At 41.0% G+C, this 22,029-nt stretch overlaps 1 protein-coding gene across 2 annotated transcripts; it reads left to right on the top strand.

Annotated features, from left to right (window-relative positions):
• The first annotated feature begins 249 nt into the window (after positions 1-249).
• ppp2r5ca (protein phosphatase 2, regulatory subunit B', gamma a) lies at positions 250-21,096 on the top strand. Of its 2 annotated transcripts, XM_086049653.1 has the most exons (14): positions 250-434; positions 8,704-8,903; positions 12,346-12,456; positions 12,738-12,830; positions 13,026-13,156; positions 13,660-13,719; positions 14,014-14,122; positions 14,294-14,347; positions 14,432-14,602; positions 14,683-14,810; positions 15,756-15,857; positions 15,958-16,030; positions 17,072-17,188; positions 19,113-21,096. In XM_086049653.1, the coding sequence occupies exons 1-14, from the start codon at positions 341-343 to the stop codon at positions 19,245-19,247; spliced, it is 1,578 nt and encodes a 525-aa protein (XP_085905779.1). In that variant the 5' UTR covers positions 250-340; the 3' UTR covers positions 19,248-21,096. The 2 variants fall into 2 exon arrangements, with proteins under 2 accessions (XP_085905779.1, XP_085905780.1); XM_086049654.1 differs by lacking the exon at positions 17,072-17,188.
• Positions 21,097-22,029: the final 933 nt, after the last annotated feature.

The following is a 22,029-nucleotide window of genomic DNA, read 5'->3' as shown; positions in this document are numbered from 1 at the left end:
CTCCTCTTTGATGTGTGCAAGGGCCTGGCTGCCTGTCCCAGGCAGCGTCACCAGAGACAAGCAGCTGAGAGGTGGTGCCAAGGCAAAGGAAAAAAAATCCAGAACATATCCCGCCCCTCTGACCCCTCTCAACCAATCGCCTTCTCACCTTGTGGGAGCCCTCTTCGCTATTGCGTCGAAAAGATCCGAACTCAGCCAATGGGCGCGCTCCATTTTTTGTGACGTCACAAAGTAGCCAGTTCCCTCCAGCGGCAGAGAGCTTCATTTTCTGATCTGCTTTGTGCTAAAATGGAGGCTGGCCTCTCGCCCTGAGTGGATCGCCTTCCTGGATGAGTTTTACATGTTGACATGCAATAAATCTGCAGACAGAATGGTCGTGGATGCGCCTAATTCCAACGGGCCTTTTCAGCCGGTGGCCCTAATGCACTTCAGAGGTATGTACGGACAAATTATTCTTCCTGTATTGTCGCGGGGAATTAAGGGGGTAAAGGTGTGTGTGTGTGTGTGTTGCTGTGCTCCGCTCCGCTCCGGTTTTCCTCCAGCACTTGCAGCTTGGCACTAGCGCGTTTAGCTGCGTAAAATCAGACCTGGTGCACTCAACGGCAAGCGCAGGGTCGTTAACAGTCTGCCGTTTGCGTTTTGTCGGCGACGCGGTTACGTTAACGCTCTATTTTACATGCTAGCTAACTAGCTAGCACGTCTCTGTTTGCCCATCCCCCAGCGACGATCAGTGACGCTAACGGAAGTGATGTTAGAAAACGAAGAGGGGCTCCAGTTGAAATGTTGGTGACTTCAAAAGAATTTTTGGTGGCTTTCTGTTTATAGTTCTGAGTTCTCAGGAGGAGTCAAACGTTTACATGTGTGTTTTCCCCTTCAGAGAATTTCAAGGGCACTCAACTTCAAAGGCATTTCTCACCAAACTTGCCAACAAAACAAGTGTGCAACTTATTTGCCGTTAATTATGGCAAGATACCGGGGCAGAGAAATAGCTGATAGAAAATCATTTTCACTTTAATTTGTTTATCGAGGAGGAAGTGACGTGAATTTAGCGTACTTTGAACCACTCCACTCACATGGGCTGGGTGATATCGATTTTATCGATAATTGGTGTTTATTAAGGCATCCCTGCTGCATGCACTGTTTAAATTAATCAGTTCCTCCAAGATGTTGTAGGCTGTTTTGTGATCATTGTGGCCCAAAAGGGCTTGATGGCGCGGCAGCATTTTCCAGCATTTTTTTTTTAAACAAAGAGCTAACTTGTGATTTAAATATTCAGAATTACTAATATTTTTGGGGGCATTTATTTTTCTGTGTCTTGCAACTCTCCCGCTAGCATCATTTTGCCGTAAACAGCTCTGATAGATCAATCACTGCAGCGAGGAATTCTGGGCCTGCCGTGAATCGGTTATTTTACCGTGATTACAGTAAGCTCATTTTGTGTATGTGTGTAGTTTCTAGGCTGTCATCTTACGGTTTCACTGGCTTCCACTTTAACTGGCTCCCAATTCCAACTGTGGCCGTTAAGGCAATGCCACTACAGTAATTCTTGTTTTCAAATCATAACCTTTCCTTTATTTTGTTATTTATTTCTTCAACTCATGAACTTTTCTTAATTCCAACATCAAATTTTACATTAATTTGACCTAGTTTTATTATTAACCCCCTACTTATCCTTACCCTAACCATAACATTTTACTTTTGTGGTTGCCTAATCATTTTGCCAATTATTTTTGTTTCGCGAGCTACATTGAAATTGTTCAATTCTTGAATAAACACGTGAAACAAAACTACAATGCCCGACAGGCCGCAAGGATCGTAAAAATAGTTTAAAAAAAAAAAAAAAGGTGCTGAGCATATTTGAACCTGTCACGCACTGGACTAAAGCATCATCTTTGGAGTGACCGCTTTTCCCACGACGCCGCAGGCTGGTACACTTCGCCTGGCGCAGAATTTGCACTTGTAGTTCTCGGACGATTCACAGAAAAATAACACTAGGTGGCGAGTTGCCCGCCTCGGCAAAATAACCACTGCTGTTTTTTTTGTTTTTTAATTAAAGAGCTAACTTGTGTTTTAAATATTAGCATTTAACTATATTTTCTTTCTCTTTTCTCTGCTTCACTCAATGACATTCCCACTCTTGAGCAACCCATCTCTGTATCATTCATCCCAAGTACATCAGTGTTGTCCAAACCCAGTCCTCAAGGGCCGCTGCCCTGCATGCTTTACATGCGTCCCTCGTCCAACACACCCGATTCAAATGATCAAGATTGTTATCAGGCTTCTTCAGAGCTTGCTGATGAGCTGATCATTTGAATCAGGTGTGTCGGACAAGGGAGACATGTAAAACACACAGGACAGCGGCCCTTGAGGATCAGCTGGACATACCTGTAGTACATCATAAAGACAATAATAATTTGGTAAATCTTAGTTAATGGAGCATTTGAAGTGGCTGGCAGATACCTTTGTTTTTTGAAGTCATATTAGAAGCCCTCGCATACACTATAGTCACGGCAACGGGTGAGCATGCCTCAGTTACTTGCATTTTGCGGTAAAAAATGATTTTCAGAAAACTGTTTTGAACTGGCTTAAATATATATATATAACATTTTCGGGGGTGAGATGAGACGAAGTCGCAAATGCCAGCTTCACATCAAAAACAAGTGGTAGTGAATTTGGCAGTATAGTGTAAGGTTTGCACAGGGGACTGCTATGATTGGTGGAACCCATGGAAAGCTCGGATGATTGGTCCAAGTTGGGGAAAAGTAGCTGCACTTGGATGAAATTGCAAGTTTGCGCATAATTGAAATGGATTGCTTGAATTTGTGTGAATTTTCTTGATTGTGACACTACCTGAAGGGACCGATTATAGGGACCGATTAACAACATGCCTGCGAACCTAGAGGAGCTACTTTACAATAGTGTAGTCAATTTAGTGACATTTCTGGCTCCTCTAGTGACTTCTTTAAAAAAAATAAAAATGACTTTAACCCTGCCATGAAAAAAAAAAAAAATTAATAATCATTTTCACCCTGTTTTTCATATGACTTGAAAACATCCTGGTGGTCACTCAGAAATTTGCAAGATGTAGTTCCAATTTATGTTTCAAAAACAGAGTTTCATTTACATGTTGGAAACTTTTCAATCGAGGTGCTCTTCAAGTGGTGTGCTCCTTGCTCACAACTACCACTCTAGATGAGAAAAGGGCGCGAGATAGATGGATTGATTGCAATGTTACCCGTACTCTTCCGACAACATATGACGGACCATCCAAGCCATCACCCTGCTCATTTATTGATAAATTGTTGAACCTTTAAATGTGTTTCCATGCATGTTTGAAGGTTCTATATTAGCAGTGGCCCAGGGCCACTACTTGACTGTCAGGCCACCTGAAGTTCACTGATGCTGGCCTAACTGGGCCAGTAAAAATTTAATAAGTAAGTAGGATGAAATCAACACATTCTTGCCTTTTAAAATATTTAATATTCAATATTATGAGTTTTTTTACACTTACATTAATCACATGCAACAAACATTTTTTCCAGGTTAAATCCTTCCATATGGAATGGCTTGAACAGGATATAAAGCCCAGAAAATGTGAAATGTTCAATACTCCGATTTTACACAGTTAAAAAGAACACAGCTTGCAAAAAAGTAACTTCACATAATTAACATTTCCTTAAAGGCCTAAGTAGTACAGTATAAAGACATCACATATTTAATAATCATTGAAACCCATTGTATGACATCAAGAATATACGAGGTCAATGATAGTTGTGGCAGGGCCTCCACAAAATAGCTCATGTGCCGCTTTTCCATTAGCCCGGTTCCACACCGAGACGGCCTTGTTTGGTTCCGAGTGGTTGCTTTTCCATTAGACTTTTTGATGCGTTTGATGCGGGTTAATGGTTAAACAGAGTTAAAATGGAGATTCTTTTTAAATCCCTCCATTCCATCGTGAAACCCCACCGACAATCCCGTTCCTCTTTGTGAATATCTTGTTCTTTGGGCGCAGCAATGCCAGACTTGCCCTCTCACACTTTGTACAAAGGACTCGGTCGACTTTGAAAGGCACCACTGTACTCAAACAGCACGGCCTTAGCTGCAACCCAGGGCAATTATTGATTACAATCTATTGAGCCACACAAGCCGCTGCTATTGTCTGTCTCTATCATTATGACCCTTGCACACAAGCAATGTTTTCGACATGTTCTTTTGTGATTTGTACTGTAAAAAGTTACGCGTGTTTTGTTCGAGGTAAATCAGCTTTTTTTTTTTTTTCCTAGTGTTCTGCGTCAAATGAACAGGTGGCCCTTCAGTGTCTCCCTTTAAATTTCCACTAAAACGTCACACCTGTGAATGAAAGGCTATGTTCAGACTGCAGGCAAATACACCCAAATCGTATTTTTTTTTTGCCCATGTGTTTTTTCAAATCTGACCTGGGTTCCTTTCATATGTGGCCCGAAATCAGGTACCCATCGTATTTTTTGCAAAGCGATCTCAGTCTGAACAGATGAGTCGTATGTATCTGACCTGCCATCAAAAGCCCAATATGCACTCCGTACTTGAGAGTACTTGGGAGGGAGATTGACTATTGTCCATGTATCTGCAAAGTTGTTTTGAGGATTAATATTGACCTTAATTCAATTTCACTTGCAACACGAAGCATAATGTGGGCATTTGTGGTGATCGTAGTAATCCAGCAATGCAGATGGTTCATTTATTACGTGTGGCAATGACGTGACATCATCTTTAGCAGTCGTCTCCATGGAATAAGGAGATTGACCTTCCATTTCTCCAAAATATTTCTACCTCCTCCCGAATCGCTCCTCTGTAGATATGAAATGATAAACATGAGCCCCTACATGCTGGACCCTATTCTCACACACACACACACGTGTTGTGAGTGACGTTTTTTCTTCTGCCTCTGCGGGTCACTTTGAGGACGCATCAGGTTCAAACAGAGTGAGGTCGCAGTTAAAATGTAATGTGAATGATTACACACCAAAAAAATGGATTCCATCCAAAAATCTGAATTGAGCATGAAGGCCTGCAGTGTGAACGTAGCCTAAGAGAGCCAATGTGTCATCTCACTTTTACTACTTTCTTTGCTTGCAAATTAGGCTGGGTTTATTCTGCAGGTCCAAGTTCCCAATTTCAATGTATTGCCTCTATCCGATTTGTCCGTTTAGATATTCATTTCAAGTAATGCACCTGTACCAGGCAGTGACAACACAGACGTAAACAATGGTACATAAATAATTATGATTAAAAAAAAAAACTCCCTGACTAATTGATTTAAATGAGGCTACCATTCACATTACTCCACTGCTCGCCTTCGCTAGTTATTTTTGTTATTTTACAAGATTGAATGCTAGAAATCCATTTCAGGACTATTTCCACCATTAACTGTACAGACAGATTTAGATAACATTTAAACATTCTCTGACAGCCGTAAAAGTGTAGTTATAAGGCAGCGAATGTGCTATAAATACCTTAATACAAAGTAGTTGTAACCTGGGTGTCCCCAAGCACTGGTCTGTCCATGTTGGTTAGGAATGTGTATTTTATTGATCATCAGAGTATGAAATGTTTTCTGGAAAATCAAATGTGCCTCTGTCACAACTTTGATCAGAGGTCAAAAATAAGACCATAAACTTGGAAAAAATGAGTATTAAAAAAAATAAATAAATGGAGACATTCTTCGAAAAGAGAAACAAGCCAAATAGTTAGAAGTAGTAAAATAGAAGTCAACCCAAACATTTTTTCAAGAATATGTTCTATGCAGGCCCGCTAGATAAAACAAGGCAATATGATTTAATATAAAATATGAGTTAAGCCGCAAAATTAACCCGTTTTTAGCCATCTCAGGGAGCGGACATTTTGTCACTTTGTCACAAACCCTCCTCCGGGCTCCGATAACGACCAATCACGGCTCACCTGTTGTCTCAAGCTGAGCTATGATTGGTCGTTATCCGAGCCCTAATTGACTTGCAAGCGCTCTGCGTAACATGTTACGACGTGCTCGCTAATGAGTTAATGAAGCCATCAAAACTGCTTCGGAACATGTACTCGACACTTGAAAGATGAGCCTTTAAAGTTAAAGAAGATTAAAAAAAAAATGACTTCAAGATCGGACAGGCTCGACTAAGAGAAACGAGTGCAGGGCTTCCACTAATCACAGCATTTGGCGTAACTGAGTTGTATACAGAGTCCTACACTAAACCTTTTTGGGTGGTGACCATGTGTGTATTTCTGACATTGATGCTTACAAGAAAGCCTTTACCTTGCCGGAGTGGTTGTGTTAATGCTACTTGTGTTGCAAACCTTGGACTGCAAAGCTGCTCAAATCCTGGATGCAAACACATGTTGCTAGCTCTCTTATGCCTGCAAACCTGCAACATTCTGTCCCCTTACATAAATACATAAATGGTATCTGCCGGTTCTGTACATTGACAATAAAACATTTCTCATTTGAGCCACGTCCAAGCAAAAGTGGTTCCAATGTGACTGATGATTTATGATTTGTCTTTTGTTTTGAACAATTTTCTCTCCGATAAACTAGTCCGTGTGTGTTTGCAAATGCCCTCCCCCACAGCCCTCATTGGGTTACATTAATAGAAGTCGCATTGTGGTTCCTGTCAATGTCGTGATCACAATGCTGAGTCTGTCTGTTTCACAACAAGCTGATAAGTATTTTTGGGACTGCACAGAAAGTTTATTGCTCAGTCAGATAGGGCTGTTGTTACAGGAGTGATACAGAATCACCTTTCAGACATTAATGTAACTGCATTGGGTTCAATTCTTAATTCGAAGTTGAAGCAAGACGTTTCTACTGTTTGCGGTATTGCTTCTTCTGAGACTGTCTTCATGTAGGGTTGGCACGGTACTAGAATTTCAAACTCCATCGATATCGATACACAGTAAAACACTCAATACCATTTTCGACGCTGCAGGGATAAAAAAAAAAGACAAATACTGTACTTTAAAAAGGCAAAATACTTCTATTAACATGAACGAGGCTGGCTGGTCAGTCCCACCTGCCGCCGCAGCCGCCGGACTGGCTATAGCAGAAGCACTCTGCTGACTGCTGAAGGCTGTCTGCCGGGTAGGCTGCGCTGCTTGCACAATGCGTGCGGTGGACGCTGCGGACACGGCGTGTAAGTATTGATACTTTTGACAACTCTATTTCCATATGAAAGTAAAATTGGTACTGCTTGAAATCCTTAACTGAATCAAAAATCAAAGTGAATCGTAAATTGAATCAGGCCCTTGTGAATCAAATCACATTGATTTTGGTAATCTGAATCGATAACCAGCCTTAGTACTCAGTCATATTTTCTTGGTCCTCTGCGACATTTTTACTGTCTAGACACCTGTCTGTCAGAACGGCGGTTCAATTGATGCCACGTGGGGCAAAACGTTTTTTTTTTAATACGGTTTGTCATTACTTTATGCTTTTACAAAGTACGTTACTATAGAGTAGACTTTATAAGAATAAGAATAAGAATTATACAAGGTTGCTTAGGCTTTGTAGTGTTATTCTTTCGGTTGAGATGTTCTTGTTCAGTAGCGTAGCCTCCATAGCCCCATTGTTGTCTTGTCATGATGCAATCCAAAGTTTTCACTCATGCTTTGTCTAAAGTGTTCATCTCACCCCTCAGAGACATGTTTGTACACCTCGGGAAATCAGGAGCTCTCCTCGCTGCTTTTGCAACTTGATGATTTGACAAGCTCCGTTATTCCCCTAAGAGGCATGCAAGAAGTTGCTTTCCTCCACGCAACCACCTTATTGAATCGTTGTGTAAACACGCTATTTTAATTGGAATCAACTTTAATTCATTCACTCTCAATACTTTAGTCCACAACTGTATCTGTAAAGTATATCATTTGGTGACACCTGATGCCAATATGCGACCTGTGCTCTTTTCCCTCTAAACGAGTAAAGCTAGCTGGCGTTGTGCGAAATCACTAGTCGGGCCACATAGAACAACATATCATTGTAAAAGGTTTAAAGCACAGAAACATAAGTGCTATTTAGCATTAGCATTAAGCTATCTGACTGAATGGCTGAGCTATGTGGTTGTTTTAAATGCACAAGGGGAATTTTTTTTTTTAAATAACACAGGTGGCAGTACAACAGACAGTATTTCACTTGTTGAATTTTTATTGAAATTGGAAAAAAGTCAGGAATTACGTGCATACTCTGCCTTGCATTCGTTGACATGTTCAATAAACGACTGTCCCTTGTGTCATTTCCTCTGCTCATTTGTTTACCCATGGAAATGAGGCGAAACAGGAAGTGCTGTAACCACCACATACCAATAATAGTGACCACCATTTTTCTCTTTCTCGTGTGCTACGAGTATCTGGGCTGTGACCGTTCACCCACTTCCCAAATCCCACGTCCTCACATCTCCTTAATGTCTACTCGCCTCCTCTTTGCGTTGTCGTTATCCGCCCCCTGGGTTTCGAATAGTTCCGACACTTGAGTTTCATGACTCATTTGCCAGCTTACATCTCTCTCGCACTGAGTCGCTATGTTCAGTATTCATTCCTGACAGTTACGCCTACCCCATCCACCCCTTGAGTTCACCCTCCTTCTCGTTAAAACATGGCCTCCCCTTGTCCCATTTTCCCAACTGCTTCATTTATCAGGTGTAGCTGGATGTTTGACCCTGTTCTCCTGCCTGACTATTCCCGCAGACGTGGCCCCCGCGGAGCAGGAGAAGCTCTTCATCCAGAAGCTGCGGCAGTGCTGCGTCCTCTTCGACTTCCTGTCGGACCCGCTGAGCGACCTGAAATGGAAGGAGGTGAAGCGGGCGGCGCTGAGCGAGATGGTGGAGTACATCACCCACAATAGGAATGTCATCACAGAGCCCATCTACCCGGAGGTGGTTCACATGGTCAGTGAAGCTGATTGGGCAGCGTGGGGAAGGGTCTGTTTGTGTCCAAAGATGAGGATGTGGGTGAAACTTGGTCAGAGAATAGGGGCCGGGCCGCCTGACTGGCTGAGTTTTAGTGACATTAATTTAAAGGGATCATCCGGGCGGGTGGTCCATTTTTCACTAACAAACTTTTTTTCTTTTTTTTTTTTTTTTTAATCAGGAAAATCTTAGTTTGCATTTTCAATTGTATTAAATTAATTCAAAACTTGCACCCAGAAGCTCTAAGAGTCTCAGTTTGCAATTTCCACCAACTATGCATGGGCCGATATTAGATTCTGACGGTATGATAATCTTGAACAAAAATATCAAGGTATTCAAATTACATATCTAAAATGTCCTTTTTTTGAAATATTTGGTCACTGAAAGCAACAAATATTCCAAAGTTAGAAAGAGCTTGTCAAATGGACACACACACAGAGGCACTTCTGCCTGTGCACTGTGTTGTCCTGTACGCTGCAGCAGAACATCAATTGTATTGGGAGCAACAAGGAGACACTAACAATGTGAAAACATTAATTTGGTTGCACACTTTTTTCTTAATTCAGATTGGGACTCTGTATCAGCAAGTAAAAAAACTCGGAGTCGGGTATCAAAAAAGTACGTCCCTGATATTAATCCTAATGTACCTCATTAAAATAACATTATCCCTACGGAGTGCTTGGGCTCTGCTAATTATGGCTGTGTAAAATTTGTGGCAGGTTTATTACCATGTTGACAAGTACGGTATACTCTAACTCATTACATCCGCATTGTTCCAGATAATTAAAAAATTACGAGCCACAATTTGCCTATTAGTACAAAAAGACTGTCACACCATAACTATTGAAGTTCATTCCCTTACTTTGTTGCTAAAAAATCAAGCTAATGATTGACAATGTATTTTTGATGACCCTAGTGTGATACAAGTCATACTTGCGTGGCATTATTAGCCAGTCTATGAATGAATAATTTCAACGCAAGACAGCAGAGTTGTGTTTTTTTCTATTCGGACCGTTACCTTCACCATACACATACAGCATGTCCTGTACGGATATTTTGAAAAAAACAGAGCTTCCAACTGATATGGATTGTCCATATTTTGTAACGCTAATCTCTGAACGCGACCTCGTTAATCATGGGTCACATTTCCCCAAAATCTTGAAAACGAGCAAAAATACTTGGGAGATAATTACGATCTATGTTTGACAAAATTTTCCCCGTGGAAGCTAAACTGACACTAGCAGATGAGTCCAAAGTTAGTTGATATTAAGATAGATATTAGGTCTTTTTTTTTTTTTAATTCATTAAAAAAAATGATTGGGAAAAAGACCTAAAAATGCTATAATGTGCCAAACTGATGCCTGAATCTAAAGTGTTAAAAACGGACTGCTCTCTTTGATGCAGTGTTAATGGTTGAACAAAAATGCCGTTTTGAGGTCTTCTGTAAAGTGACTATATTGGAGATACAAGGTTGCGGCTTGACGCCAGCGATTATGGATACATTTTTCTAAGTTGGAGAACTTACAAAATCTCAGGGTGGTCAAATACTTAATACCCTTTACTGTATATTTGATAAGTGATGTTAAAAAATAGACTCTTGTCTCTTGACAGAGTGGCTGTAATGAAGAGCTTATGACTGTTAGCCGAACTTTCTAACACAGGGATTTCCCTGCTCACAAGGGAAGTGCCGAAGTTGACATTTTGAGCATAAGCAGCTGTCTGTCGTTCGTCGTTATTAATTACATCTTTTCCATAGCCAGTCATAAGAAATTTCTGACACAGAAACTGCCATTAGCACACAGTTATATATATATATATGACCTTTTCTTTCAATTTCCGTTTTCACTCCATGCATCTTTGCCGGCCTGACGCGGAGCACGGTACAGCGCTGCCACAACAAGCTTATCTACCTTGCAGTACTGTCGAACAAGGCTCACAGTGTCTCAGTGGGTCACCTGCAGTGTCCCATGATCGCCCGGTCGGGTACAGCAGCCCACAGGGGAGTCAGTTGACATGGAAGAAGCCACAGTGCCACACACATGCATTATTGTCAGACAAACCCTTGTAGCCCATAGTTACAGGAGCCTAAAAATAAAATCGACTTTGGACTGATAGATGAGAAGATATAGATTAAGTGCATTTGCTTGGGCTTTCAACGGGCCAATTGTATCCTGCTGCCCACCCGCCTGATCTAATGCCATGGAGTTGATTTGTTAATGAGCAGCCGCCTTCTGTGGTTGTGTTGCTTATTTAATGATGGACTAGGGATATCAAAATGTCACAATGTGATAATTATCACGATATTTTGGGGAGGTTGGCGATATTAAAAGCTCACGATGCTGTATAAAAGCTCACCATATTGTAAAAAATATTCTGTTTTTTAACTTACCAGCTTTCACAAAGAAATAGATGACCTACAATGACCGAACACCTAATATTGAGAAACTTACTTGCTAATGCGCGCACACATTGTGAATCAGGTCAATTTGTGGAGGAACTCAAATGTGTTATGTTCCACTTTATCTGGCTATTAGCATGGGTCTTAAAACATCTTATTCATCCATTATAGATGGCAAAATATTGCATCAAATTAAACTGCACTAATGAACTAACCACCAGAGGGCGCTGGAACTGCACAAATGGAAAACTATTTGGGCTTTAAACAGATTTTCTGTTATTAATATCGTGACACCACAATGATATTGTGGCGGTTTTAATGCCACAAAATTGCAGATATTGTGACATCGCTATGATGGACACATCTGTAGTATTTAGAATATGTACACCATGTTCAATAGTCAATGCTTTTTCTGTAGTTTCAGTTTATGGGAGGCGTTTGACAATGTTTGTTTTCGTGTAGACGCGGGTGTATGTACGTCACCAATAGGTGTATTTTGATTACTTCAAGCTTGCATTGTTGGAGTATTTCATGTGTGTGTTTACGCTGGACTGGCATTAGCACATATTCAATATGTAGCAAATTCTTAATCCAGACTTGAAAGAGCCTTGACCTCATTCTCAAAATATCTGAATCATGCATTTTTTTTTTGTCTATTTAAGATGCCATGACGCATTTCCCAACTGTGCCAGTTATAGCATGCTGTATAAATCCAGCCATTGTTGGCCGCCTCTTCCATCCGACTAATTTTGGCCTTAAATCTACACATAAATCAGTAGGAAATTGAACGAAAATCAACTAGTTAAACCTGATTAAAGCTTTATCCCGATCCTTACCAAATATAGTTATTGATCAGCTTTTGAATTTCATCTCAATATGCATCCCCTTTTGTGTTGACGGTTTGGTCTGTCTTTGTTCAAGCAGCCACCCGATTATAACAATCCATACAGTAATATTTCGGAACAGCTTACTCCCTTGTATAATCGTAAATGTATGTTCTCTATATTTTCTGTCTGCCTCTAGTTTGCCGTGAACATGTTTAGAACACTGCCTCCTTCGTCCAATCCCACGGGAGCTGAATTTGATCCCGAGGAGGATGAGCCGACACTTGAAGCGGCGTGGCCACACCTCCAGGTTGTTACTCGTTACTTCATTGATGAAAACATCACCGGTTTACTCAGGCCATTACCATGAGTAACCATTCATCTGTTCTGTCTGCAAGAATGCATCACTATTCAGTATGTAGTGTGAAACACAGAATAAGACTAACAACAACAGAAATAAGTTATTTTCGAACAGCTTTTGATTTTAATTATACCCACACAGCCAGAAGTGGTTAAGGTTCATGAACAGCACAGAGCATCATACATGCCATGTTTTATTCTCAATTCTGCCCTTCTGTGCTTCCATTGCAGCTCGTCTATGAATTTTTCCTTAGGTTTTTAGAATCGCCCGACTTTCAGCCCAACATAGCAAAGAAATACATCGACCAGAAATTTGTTATGCAGGTAAGAAAAGTAGAATCTGCCCCTAGCAAGCGCTTGTCAATGCAGACAAACGACTTGGCAGCACTATGGGAAAATCATTCAGTTCCAATCAGTAAAAAAAAAAAAAAAAAAAAAAAAAAGACAAAAAAAAAAGTTTTACAGGTCTTGTGAGATTAGGGATGCTTAATGTAGTATGTCTTTTCTCACAATTTGAAGCTTCTAGAACTATTTGACAGTGAAGATCCCAGAGAGCGAGACTTCCTCAAAACGACTCTTCACAGGATCTACGGGAAGTTCCTCGGCCTGAGAGCTTACATCAGAAAACAGATCAATAACATTTTCTATAGGTTGGTGCAGCTTGCATACATTTTTGACTTTGGGGCAACAAGTTAAGAGTTCTATTTCATCCCTTCTGACCGCACACCGCCCCCTGGCGGTCATTCGGGATTCATAGAACCGTAGTTACAGATGTAACTTTTGTTTACCTTGCTGGCAAATGGATACTCTATTTCCTCTAATAGCGACCTCCATTTTAATAGCTGTTCCCAATTAAACGTAGTAAACATCGTGCCTCAAATGGAAAAACAGGTGGTACCACGATATGGCAAGGTACAACAGCAGACGTGACACCTGTAAAGTGAAACTATTTAAATTCTAGTATATCCATTGTGGAGCCTTATGGAACAAAAGCTGACATTTTATCATTGTAACAATTGTAAAAATTAGGGATTGGAAAAACACCCTACCCCAAATAAACACCTGCGAGTAAATAAATGCCCCCCGGCCACTACGTGAGGTAACGAGTTTAACAGTTTTGTAATAGTTATAAAATATTCCTTTGTTCTTTTAGGTTTATCTATGAGACGGAGCATCACAATGGTATTGCTGAACTACTGGAAATACTTGGAAGGTTTGCTTCTTTATTTTCACTTTATCGCAACATTAAGCACACCGGCACAGTCTTAATGTAATTCCAATACAGGAGATTTAGCTCGCCCTCTCAGTGTGATACTTCACCACAATACTAACCCTCCATCTATTTTCTGTGGCCCTTGTCCACATTAGTGCCCCTGGTTAGCTGGAGCTTATCCTAGCTAACTTTGGGCAAGAGGCGTGGCGCATAGAGACAGGCAACCATTATCACACATGTAATTGTATAATTCTAATCAGCAGATGTTCATGAGTTATTTTGTTTGTTTCTCAGCATTATCAATGGATTTGCCTTACCTCTAAAAGAAGAGCACAAGATTTTCCTGTTGAAGGTTTTATTACCTCTACACAAAGTGAAATCACTCAGTGTCTACCATCCACAGGTAAAGTGTCTGTGTGTCTCTGTTGTCTATTATGTAACACTTGATACTTAGTTGGACTCTGAAGTTGTGAAAGTGCTTGTTGTGCTTGGTTGAATGCTGCACTGAATAAAAAGATGAGAGCAAATGCCCTACAGTGTTAAAATATTAAAATCTAACTTTTCTCTTCTGCAGTTGGCTTACTGTGTGGTGCAATTTTTGGAAAAGGACAGCACTCTAACTGAGCCGGTATGTTGAATAAATGAATTGTTTCCACATTGGCTCAAACCGCGGATTCTTAACATTTATTCTCTGACCTTCCCTTCGCCGCAGGTGGTCATGGCTCTCCTTAAGTACTGGCCAAAGACTCACAGTCCCAAGGAGGTGATGTTCCTCAACGAACTCGAGGAGATTCTGGACGTCATTGAGCCGTCCGAGTTTGTTAAGGTGCAGGAGCCCCTCTTCCGGCAGCTTGCGAAATGCGTGTCCAGCCCACATTTCCAGGTAATGGACACAACGAGTTCATCCCGAGTAGTCCAATCATTACTGTAGCGCCCCGCTGAGATGCTGCGTGTGCTCTCTAGGTGGCAGAACGAGCGCTGTACTACTGGAATAATGAGTACATCATGAGTCTGATCAGCGACAACGCGGCCAAGATTCTCCCAATCATGTTCCCCGCTCTGTACCGCAACTCCAAGACCCACTGGAACAAGTGAGAGGCGTCGCTTTTGACACTTTAGTGCTGTGTTCTCACTCTGCCTGCGCTAACCGTACTCCCGCGTAACACCCATATGAAACAATGCTCGGTCAAATGTCACATGGTGAGCGCAGATGTGACAATACTACTTGCGACTACAGAAATGCCCCAGCTAGCAGGGGGTGGGGCAGAGCCCCGCCAGGAATACCAAAATATCGCAAGTTGCACATATTACATCTGAAGATACACCATAAATTATGATCCCAAAACAGTTTATCATTTCAAAAATATTTTGTAAGCTTAGCCTTAAAAATGAATAGATTGCAGTTGATATGATATGGAAAAAGGCGGGAAAAATTGTTACAAGTCATTACTCTTAACTGCAGCACGCCCGTCAGTTTGCTGCTCTACTTAATTTTACCCACGTTGCGCTAGGACGGCGTTTCCATAGAAACCAGCAGCTGCATTGAGAAACGCTGCTGGTCACCATGATCGATAAAACAATCTTACAGCGTAGGGGAGGCATTACATCTGTTTCGCAATAATGACAAGTCTGAGGATAAATTGCTCGGCTGGGAAACAGCGAGTCCGGTTAAAAAGTCCCCCTGCGCCGGCCAAGAAGAGCTGTGTCACGTGTAGCAAAAAAGCCGTGAGCTGTAATAGGCATGACATCGTGGGGAACTACATGCCAATTTTGATAAACAAAATACCTGTATTAGACACTCGAATGGTGAGTAATTATCATTTTAGTCGACGTCATTGTCAGAGCGCAATCCGTCAAAATGACGGCTCTGCTAGGTCTAATAGTTAAGGCTTGAAACTGCTTTGTATACAAAACATTGTTGGAACTAAATAAGATAAGCCAATACATTTTTAGTGTGCAACATTGCATACATACAGATGACAGACTTGCTGAAGCCATTATATAAAAGTCATCAATTGTCCTGTGGGTGTCTGCAGGACCATCCATGGCCTCATCTACAACGCTCTGAAGCTGTTCATGGAGATGAATCAGAAGCTCTTTGATGACTGCACACAGCAATTCCGAGCCGAGAAAAACAAGTAAGCGTCACTGGCGGCGTCTTTTCTTTTTAAGCATCCTTTGTCAAGTTACTTTGCGTTGTAAACCGATGATACCATAACGTTTAAATGTTTGCAACAGGGAGAAGGCCAAGTCGAAGGAGCGCGAAGAAGCTTGGATCAAGATCGAGAACCTCGCTAAGTCCAATCCACAGGTGAGGAACCTGTCTTGTCACTCGTGGCCAAAATTTCCATTTGAGTTCATTTCCTTTAAAATGGAAGGCCTTTTCACACTGCGCTTGGTTTTTTTGGCTTTTGCCACGGGCCCTCATGCAAGACTCGCCGTCTCTGCAATATGTATGACTATTGTCCAGAAGATCGCTATGCTGCATTTATTATGACTTACTCCATTTTATGCATGACATTTAACTGTAAAAGTTTGGCAAGATCGGAAATCAGACTGGCTGCTGCTCACCAATTGGGTGCACCTTCAACACCATGACGCCGCTCGAGTTGAACCTCAGTTGAGACGTGACGCAGGAAACGCTCGCCATGCGCTTAGTGCTTTAACGCGAGACGGCTCTCCGTCATCGCACCCACGCAACACATACACAATGGATGGCTTGTCGGCGTCGCGCCGCAAAGTGCTGTGTGAAAAGGCCTGAAATACATGGTGTTCCTTTTCATAATAAAAGTCAGGTTGAGGATAGAGAGATGAGCACTTTTTTTTCTATGGTTATTTAAGGGCAAACTAGACGAAATTAAGGGTAAGAATTGTCAAGGTTTTAGAAATGAAGTCCTTTAAACGGGACTTGGCAAGGCCTCTTTCATGTCACGCTTTGAGGATTAAAAACAAGTTTGCCTTTAATTCCTATATTTTCTATCATTTTTTTTAAAATAGTGCAGCAACTTCTATTTAAAGACATGAAATCAAATGTTTTAGTAGTCATATATTCCTCTAGATGCATTGGTTACCACAGCTGCAAGTGTGTGAAAAAGACTAACATAGTAGAAAAGATGTATGAATCTAGACAAAATGGTTTTAAAGCATAGGTTTCTGTTTGAGGTAAGTTGTTGTAAATTTCCCAAACTGACACGATTCCAAGTAAGGGTCTTGTGGTTAAATATCAAAATGAAGCTTGTAATTTGTGCAGAACCTCTTGATTCGTTCTTCTCTGCATGCCATTCAACATCTTTTCTCCACCCCCCCTCCCCCTTTTTGTTTTTTGTCCCCCACCCCCTTCTTTTGGACTCAGTTCTCTGTACTTGTTGATCCCTCTGACTTCAATAGTCCAGTAGCAATGGAGACGGATGTTCCTTTGATAGAAGATGTTCAGAGGTTAAAAAAGACAGTTGAGGAAGGCGCAACTCAGGTAAACCTGCCTTCTCTCTGTCTCCATTCAGCTGTTCCTCTTTAAATTCTTGACATTTTTTTTTTATTTTCCCCACACCACAAAACATGCGCTCTGTACAAATTACAGTTCATTTTTTTCCCCAAAGGCTTTCGTATGTAAAAATGCATCAAATGTGGGCATGTGTTTTAAGTTTTCCCTTTTCTAGTGCAGGGGGCCTAATGATAGTTGGTGACGTTAAGCATTTATTTAAGCCTTTTGCGGTGTCGCCTTTTGCAATTCAAGTGTTCCCTCAGGGCATTGAATCGATCACAGCGGAGTTAAATATGTTTCACCTCATCTCGGCAGGCTTCACCAGTTCCTGCTCAAAGACTAAAGGCCTAGATAGACCAGTCGGGCTTCGGATTGCGCCGTCGGGTTAGTGTAGCGAAACCCGTCAAAACATCGGATCCCGTTGGGAAGCGTCTGGTGGGGGCGTTTCAGCGTGTTGAGCCGGCGTCCTAAGTCGTGATATTTGGTCACTCTGATTGGCTGTTAGCTAGCGAATCCACGCACGGGGCAAGAACAGGTAGTTACAAATGCGGATAAACAGTAAGCAATGGAAAGCAGTGAGAATTCTGCCTTAATCTTCTTACAATGCAAGTATTGGACGATAGTGTCAAGAACGGGAGGCTTTGCTTCACGTGGGAGTTCATGAGTGAAAAATTTTGCGGGATGCATTTACGTGTTTATTTTCCACCCCCGACAATAGCTTTCCGTTTGGCTTTTTCTAACCATGAGGTATAGGGACTACTGCCGCCGATGGTATGGAGGGGTATTACATCTCACGCATGCACAGACTGTACTTAATGGTCAGCGTCACTGTCTGTCGTTGCGGTGTGTTTTTCCTGCGCGACATGACGACAGTTGGCCCGACGCCGGATTGGTCTATCTAGGCCTAAAGATAGGGCAGCTCTAGTTGGCTGAAGTCTTCAAACGAGCTTCATTTTGAATTGAATCGGATTGGGTAGGATCCATTTAGCTGCTTTTCCACTCAACAACACAATTAAAATCATGGCATTTGAACAGATTTATTTGGAAGTAGAACTTTATTTTAAATATTTTATTAAACAATTGTTTCTTTGAAGTACAAAAATTGAGTTAAACATTACCCGCTCCCATTTGAAATGTTAAATGAAAAGAGCCCCTCTCCTTGGAAAAGTCCCATTCAACATTCAAATAAAAAGCGTCTTAGGGCCAACATCTCATGCCTAGTCTCCATTTTTGCTTAACTGTTTCACAGAATGGGTTCGTCATATTCAACTGTCCTAGTGTGAAATCTTGTTTTAGTCACAATAATGCTATAATCGAATTTTTATTAAGAGCCAACGTTCAATTTTGTTAATTCCTATATAAATTTTGAAAAGTCCCAAAAAAAGATTGAGAACAAACAGTCTTTATTGGGCTTGCCATTTTCCGCAATCATGGCTTTCTGCTTCTGATGGATTCATCAATTGACATTCCCAAATTGGTTGACAAGAACGGGCTTAACGAAGCGTAGTCATATTTAGTAAACCTTCAAACAAGTATTTATTCTACAAACCGTGAATATTTCTGAAAAAAGAAATCAGTTTCTAGCAGGTTAAATGAAATTGGACTCATTACTTTTTGACTGCCCCTCGTATTTATGGCCTAGAAGTGTTTTTTATCCAAATATTTACTTAATGCCATAAGTACTGCCTAAGAGGTTGGTGATAGACTATGGCACAAATGCTGGGGGGAAGAGTTTGTGTATTGAGGTTCCAAAGTATTTTTATGTTTTGTCAGGGCTCTAACAGATTTTCCTCACTATTAAATCAGTGATGGATTTTCAAGAACTGCATCTGCTGCAGTTTTCTAGTTTGACTAAGTAGTTCAGCGGGCGGAAAAGAAGACTCATTCAATCAGACCTGTCTGCTTGTGACAGTTGCAGCACGGCCAGTGGAAGGATCGGCCAATGGTGCGGCGCAAATCTGAGTTGCCTCAGGACATCTACACCACAAAAGCCTTGGAGACCCACCGCAGAGCTGATGACATGTTGACCACCCGCGACGGACTCTAGATCCAGCTACCCAACTGCCCCTCCACGGCCATGGACACCCCTCACCCTTCCATCCCTTTTTTTTTTTTTTTTTTTTTAACCCCATGTCCTTAGTTCTCGTCCATTCCGGCTGCCTCTTTGAGTGCAGCACACTGGGCCTGCGACCAGTACAGAAGTCCCGTATTCACGTTCCTCAGATTTCTGCTTTCTCAGGTTCTTTTGGTTTTATTTGGAGGAGGAGGACGTCCATGTGTGTCCATGTGTCATTTAGCCCATTGAGTTCCACCACCTGTCGCCCACTCACTCTTTAGTGTGGAACCCGGAAAAAAAAAACACTTGGCGACAGTTCCGATAATCTTTCTGGGGATGTGGAGCTGCAGGAATGCAGAGTTCAATGGATTTTGGTTCTCCAACGCATGGAAGGCAAGAAAGGTCAAAGACGATGTTTTCCTGTCTATTTTTCTTTGTTCTTTCTTTCTTGTCAGTGCCAAGACTCTTGTGTGTTTTTGTTATTAATCTCCGATTCAAACAGGGGCACTTGCCTTTGGTTGGTCATTAGTGGCTTTTTTTTTTTCTTCTTTTTTTTCTCTTTTTAGTGTAGCACACTTAACGACCAAACTCAGGCCTGTCAGTCGCCTTGCATTGTCCAGGTAGGCAGCGAGGAAAGATGATGTTGTCCTGTGGACATCTGTCACTTTCCGTTGTTTTTTTTGGGGGGTGTTTTTTTGTTTTTCCATGTGCCATCTTCAGCTGTTATGTATGCTTGCTTCCTTTTGTTCACAGGCAAAGTTTGAAAACCAGACGGCAGTCATGCCCACTCAGTTCAAACAATGGTACTGCAGAATGTGACTTCAGAACCCTATAACCTTGGACAAAAGAGTTAAAAATCTCCGTAATTGACTGATAAAAGCTTCTAATTTATTATTAAAATAAAGCTCTACTAACCTAGCTAGGTATAGATGCACTTAATACTAAAATAGAAATACCAAAAATTCCCTTCGTCGAGCTCGCATGTTTGCTTTGCCACCTTTGGTCCATCAGAGAATCAGTACTGTTGTTTCGACTAATGCGTCAAGCGTGTTCTGATTTCTTCATATTTGATGTTCTAGTTGTCTCGTCCCTGGAGGTGAAGTAGTTTGGCCGTCCCGGCCAAAAAAAAAACAGCCGGTGTCACACAGATGCTGAACAGTGAACTGACATTGTGACTTGGCTCGTTTAACTGTATTAATACTGTATTTGCTTGAATGCAAAAAGTTGTAAATTCAGAAGTACCATGTTAAACATGTACCTTTTACTCCGGAGGAATGCCATTCAACCAAACTTGATTTCTTGTTTCTTTAAAAAAAAAAAAAAAAAAAAAAAAAAAAAAATCATGCTTGCTGGGACAGATGATCTTTTATGGGTTTTATGAGTTATTTTTAGTGCATACAAAAAGGTCCTTTCGATAAAGAGAGATGAATAAAAATTTATTTGGTGGCTTGTCTTTTTGCAGATCTTTTCATTTTAACATTTTATTTCCAAAACATAACTTAAGTGTCCTTTTGTATGTGACCTGTACTATATGATTCATTTAATATTGTATATATGATTTTACCTTGTTTCATGTAGTGTTATATATCTAGATAAATTTTGTACAAATTGTCCTTCTGTACAGAATAAAACCTCCATAGCAAGTGAAAAAGTCAATCTGGCACATACATCTTATTTTATTCCCCCCACCCTCTCCATCTGCTTAGCAACGCGATGTTTTTGAAGAGTGCACATTTTTACTGTTAAATCCATGTTCATGTGTTCCAATCACTGTTTAGTGATGTACAACGATATAGAATGAATAAAGAGCTTATTTGAATATATATATATTTTAACCATGCATCAATGTTGGTTTTACTTGACTGGAACATATATGCCTAATCTTCCGTATGTTGACTTTTTATCAACCATCTTTGTAATGACCAGTTCCAAACACAGGGGGGAGCCATAGGTTTCGGATAGAACAAAAACTGGTCCAAATAATGGTCAACAAGCAGCGATTTACATGAGCTGTATTTATTTTATTTATTTTTTCACCACTGAACTAATATATTGAAATAAATGAATGAAATGATGACATGCGAGTTGCTGCGCAAATGCTCACACAGGTCAAAGTTAACCTCTTGAAAATTTTCCCTTTTTTTTTTTCGGGGTGGGGGGGGGGCGTGGGGTTGTTGCAGTCAATGCACTCTGGTAAACTAGCAGTTAGTTTATTGTTGTCAGTAGGCTGGCAAAAGGTCCAGGGTTTACCCTGTCTCTCGCCGCCCCAAATCAACTGCCTCCATCTCTCACATGACGACCGACACTTATGAGGACTAGAATATGGATGGCCGGTTGCAAAAACATTTAAATGTACAAAGTAACATTTATACTGTATTAGAAATGCGGAAATGAAGTCAGACATTTTCTTTGCAATACGTATCTGCCTCCACTAGAATAAACACTGTATTCTGATTAATACTGATTCGGTAGAAGAATTCAGATGAGTAATCCATCCGTTTTCAACCATCCAAGGACGCTGACATCTGATGCAGCACCGCCACCTGCTGTCAAATGAAGTTGAAGTCAAAGTGCCCACGGGCTCGCATTGCGAAAATCACTGCTCACCTATTTTCTGGTTTTGTCACTTGTTTTCCCATTGTAACACTGAGGAGAAGCCTATAAAAATTGCTACACTGGGTTAAGATGTTTTTAGCTTCTAATAATAAAAAATTCCCCCAAACAATACAAAATACAAAAAAAACCATTTAATTCAAATGCATTTAGTGTGGAT

Source organism: Filicampus tigris, chromosome 13, assembly GCF_054856515.1.
Source record: "Filicampus tigris isolate MCC_2025a chromosome 13, RoL_Ftig_1.0, whole genome shotgun sequence".
Classification (NCBI taxonomy): Eukaryota; Metazoa; Chordata; class Actinopteri; order Syngnathiformes; family Syngnathidae; genus Filicampus; species Filicampus tigris.
The sequence above is the reverse complement of the archived record's forward strand: the minus strand, read 5'-3'. Positions and strand labels throughout refer to the sequence as shown.

Coding starts and splice junctions, on each gene's coding strand:
- ppp2r5ca (XM_086049653.1), top strand. CDS start 341: ATGTTGACATGCAATAAATCTGCAGACAGAATGGTCGTGGATGCGCCT. Junction 12,457..12,737: donor CGGCGTGGCCACACCTCCAG/GTTGTTACTCGT, acceptor CTTCCATTGCAG/CTCGTCTATGAATTTTTCCT. Junction 17,189..19,112: donor TTGAGGAAGGCGCAACTCAG/GTAAACCTGCCT, acceptor TGCTTGTGACAG/TTGCAGCACGGCCAGTGGAA.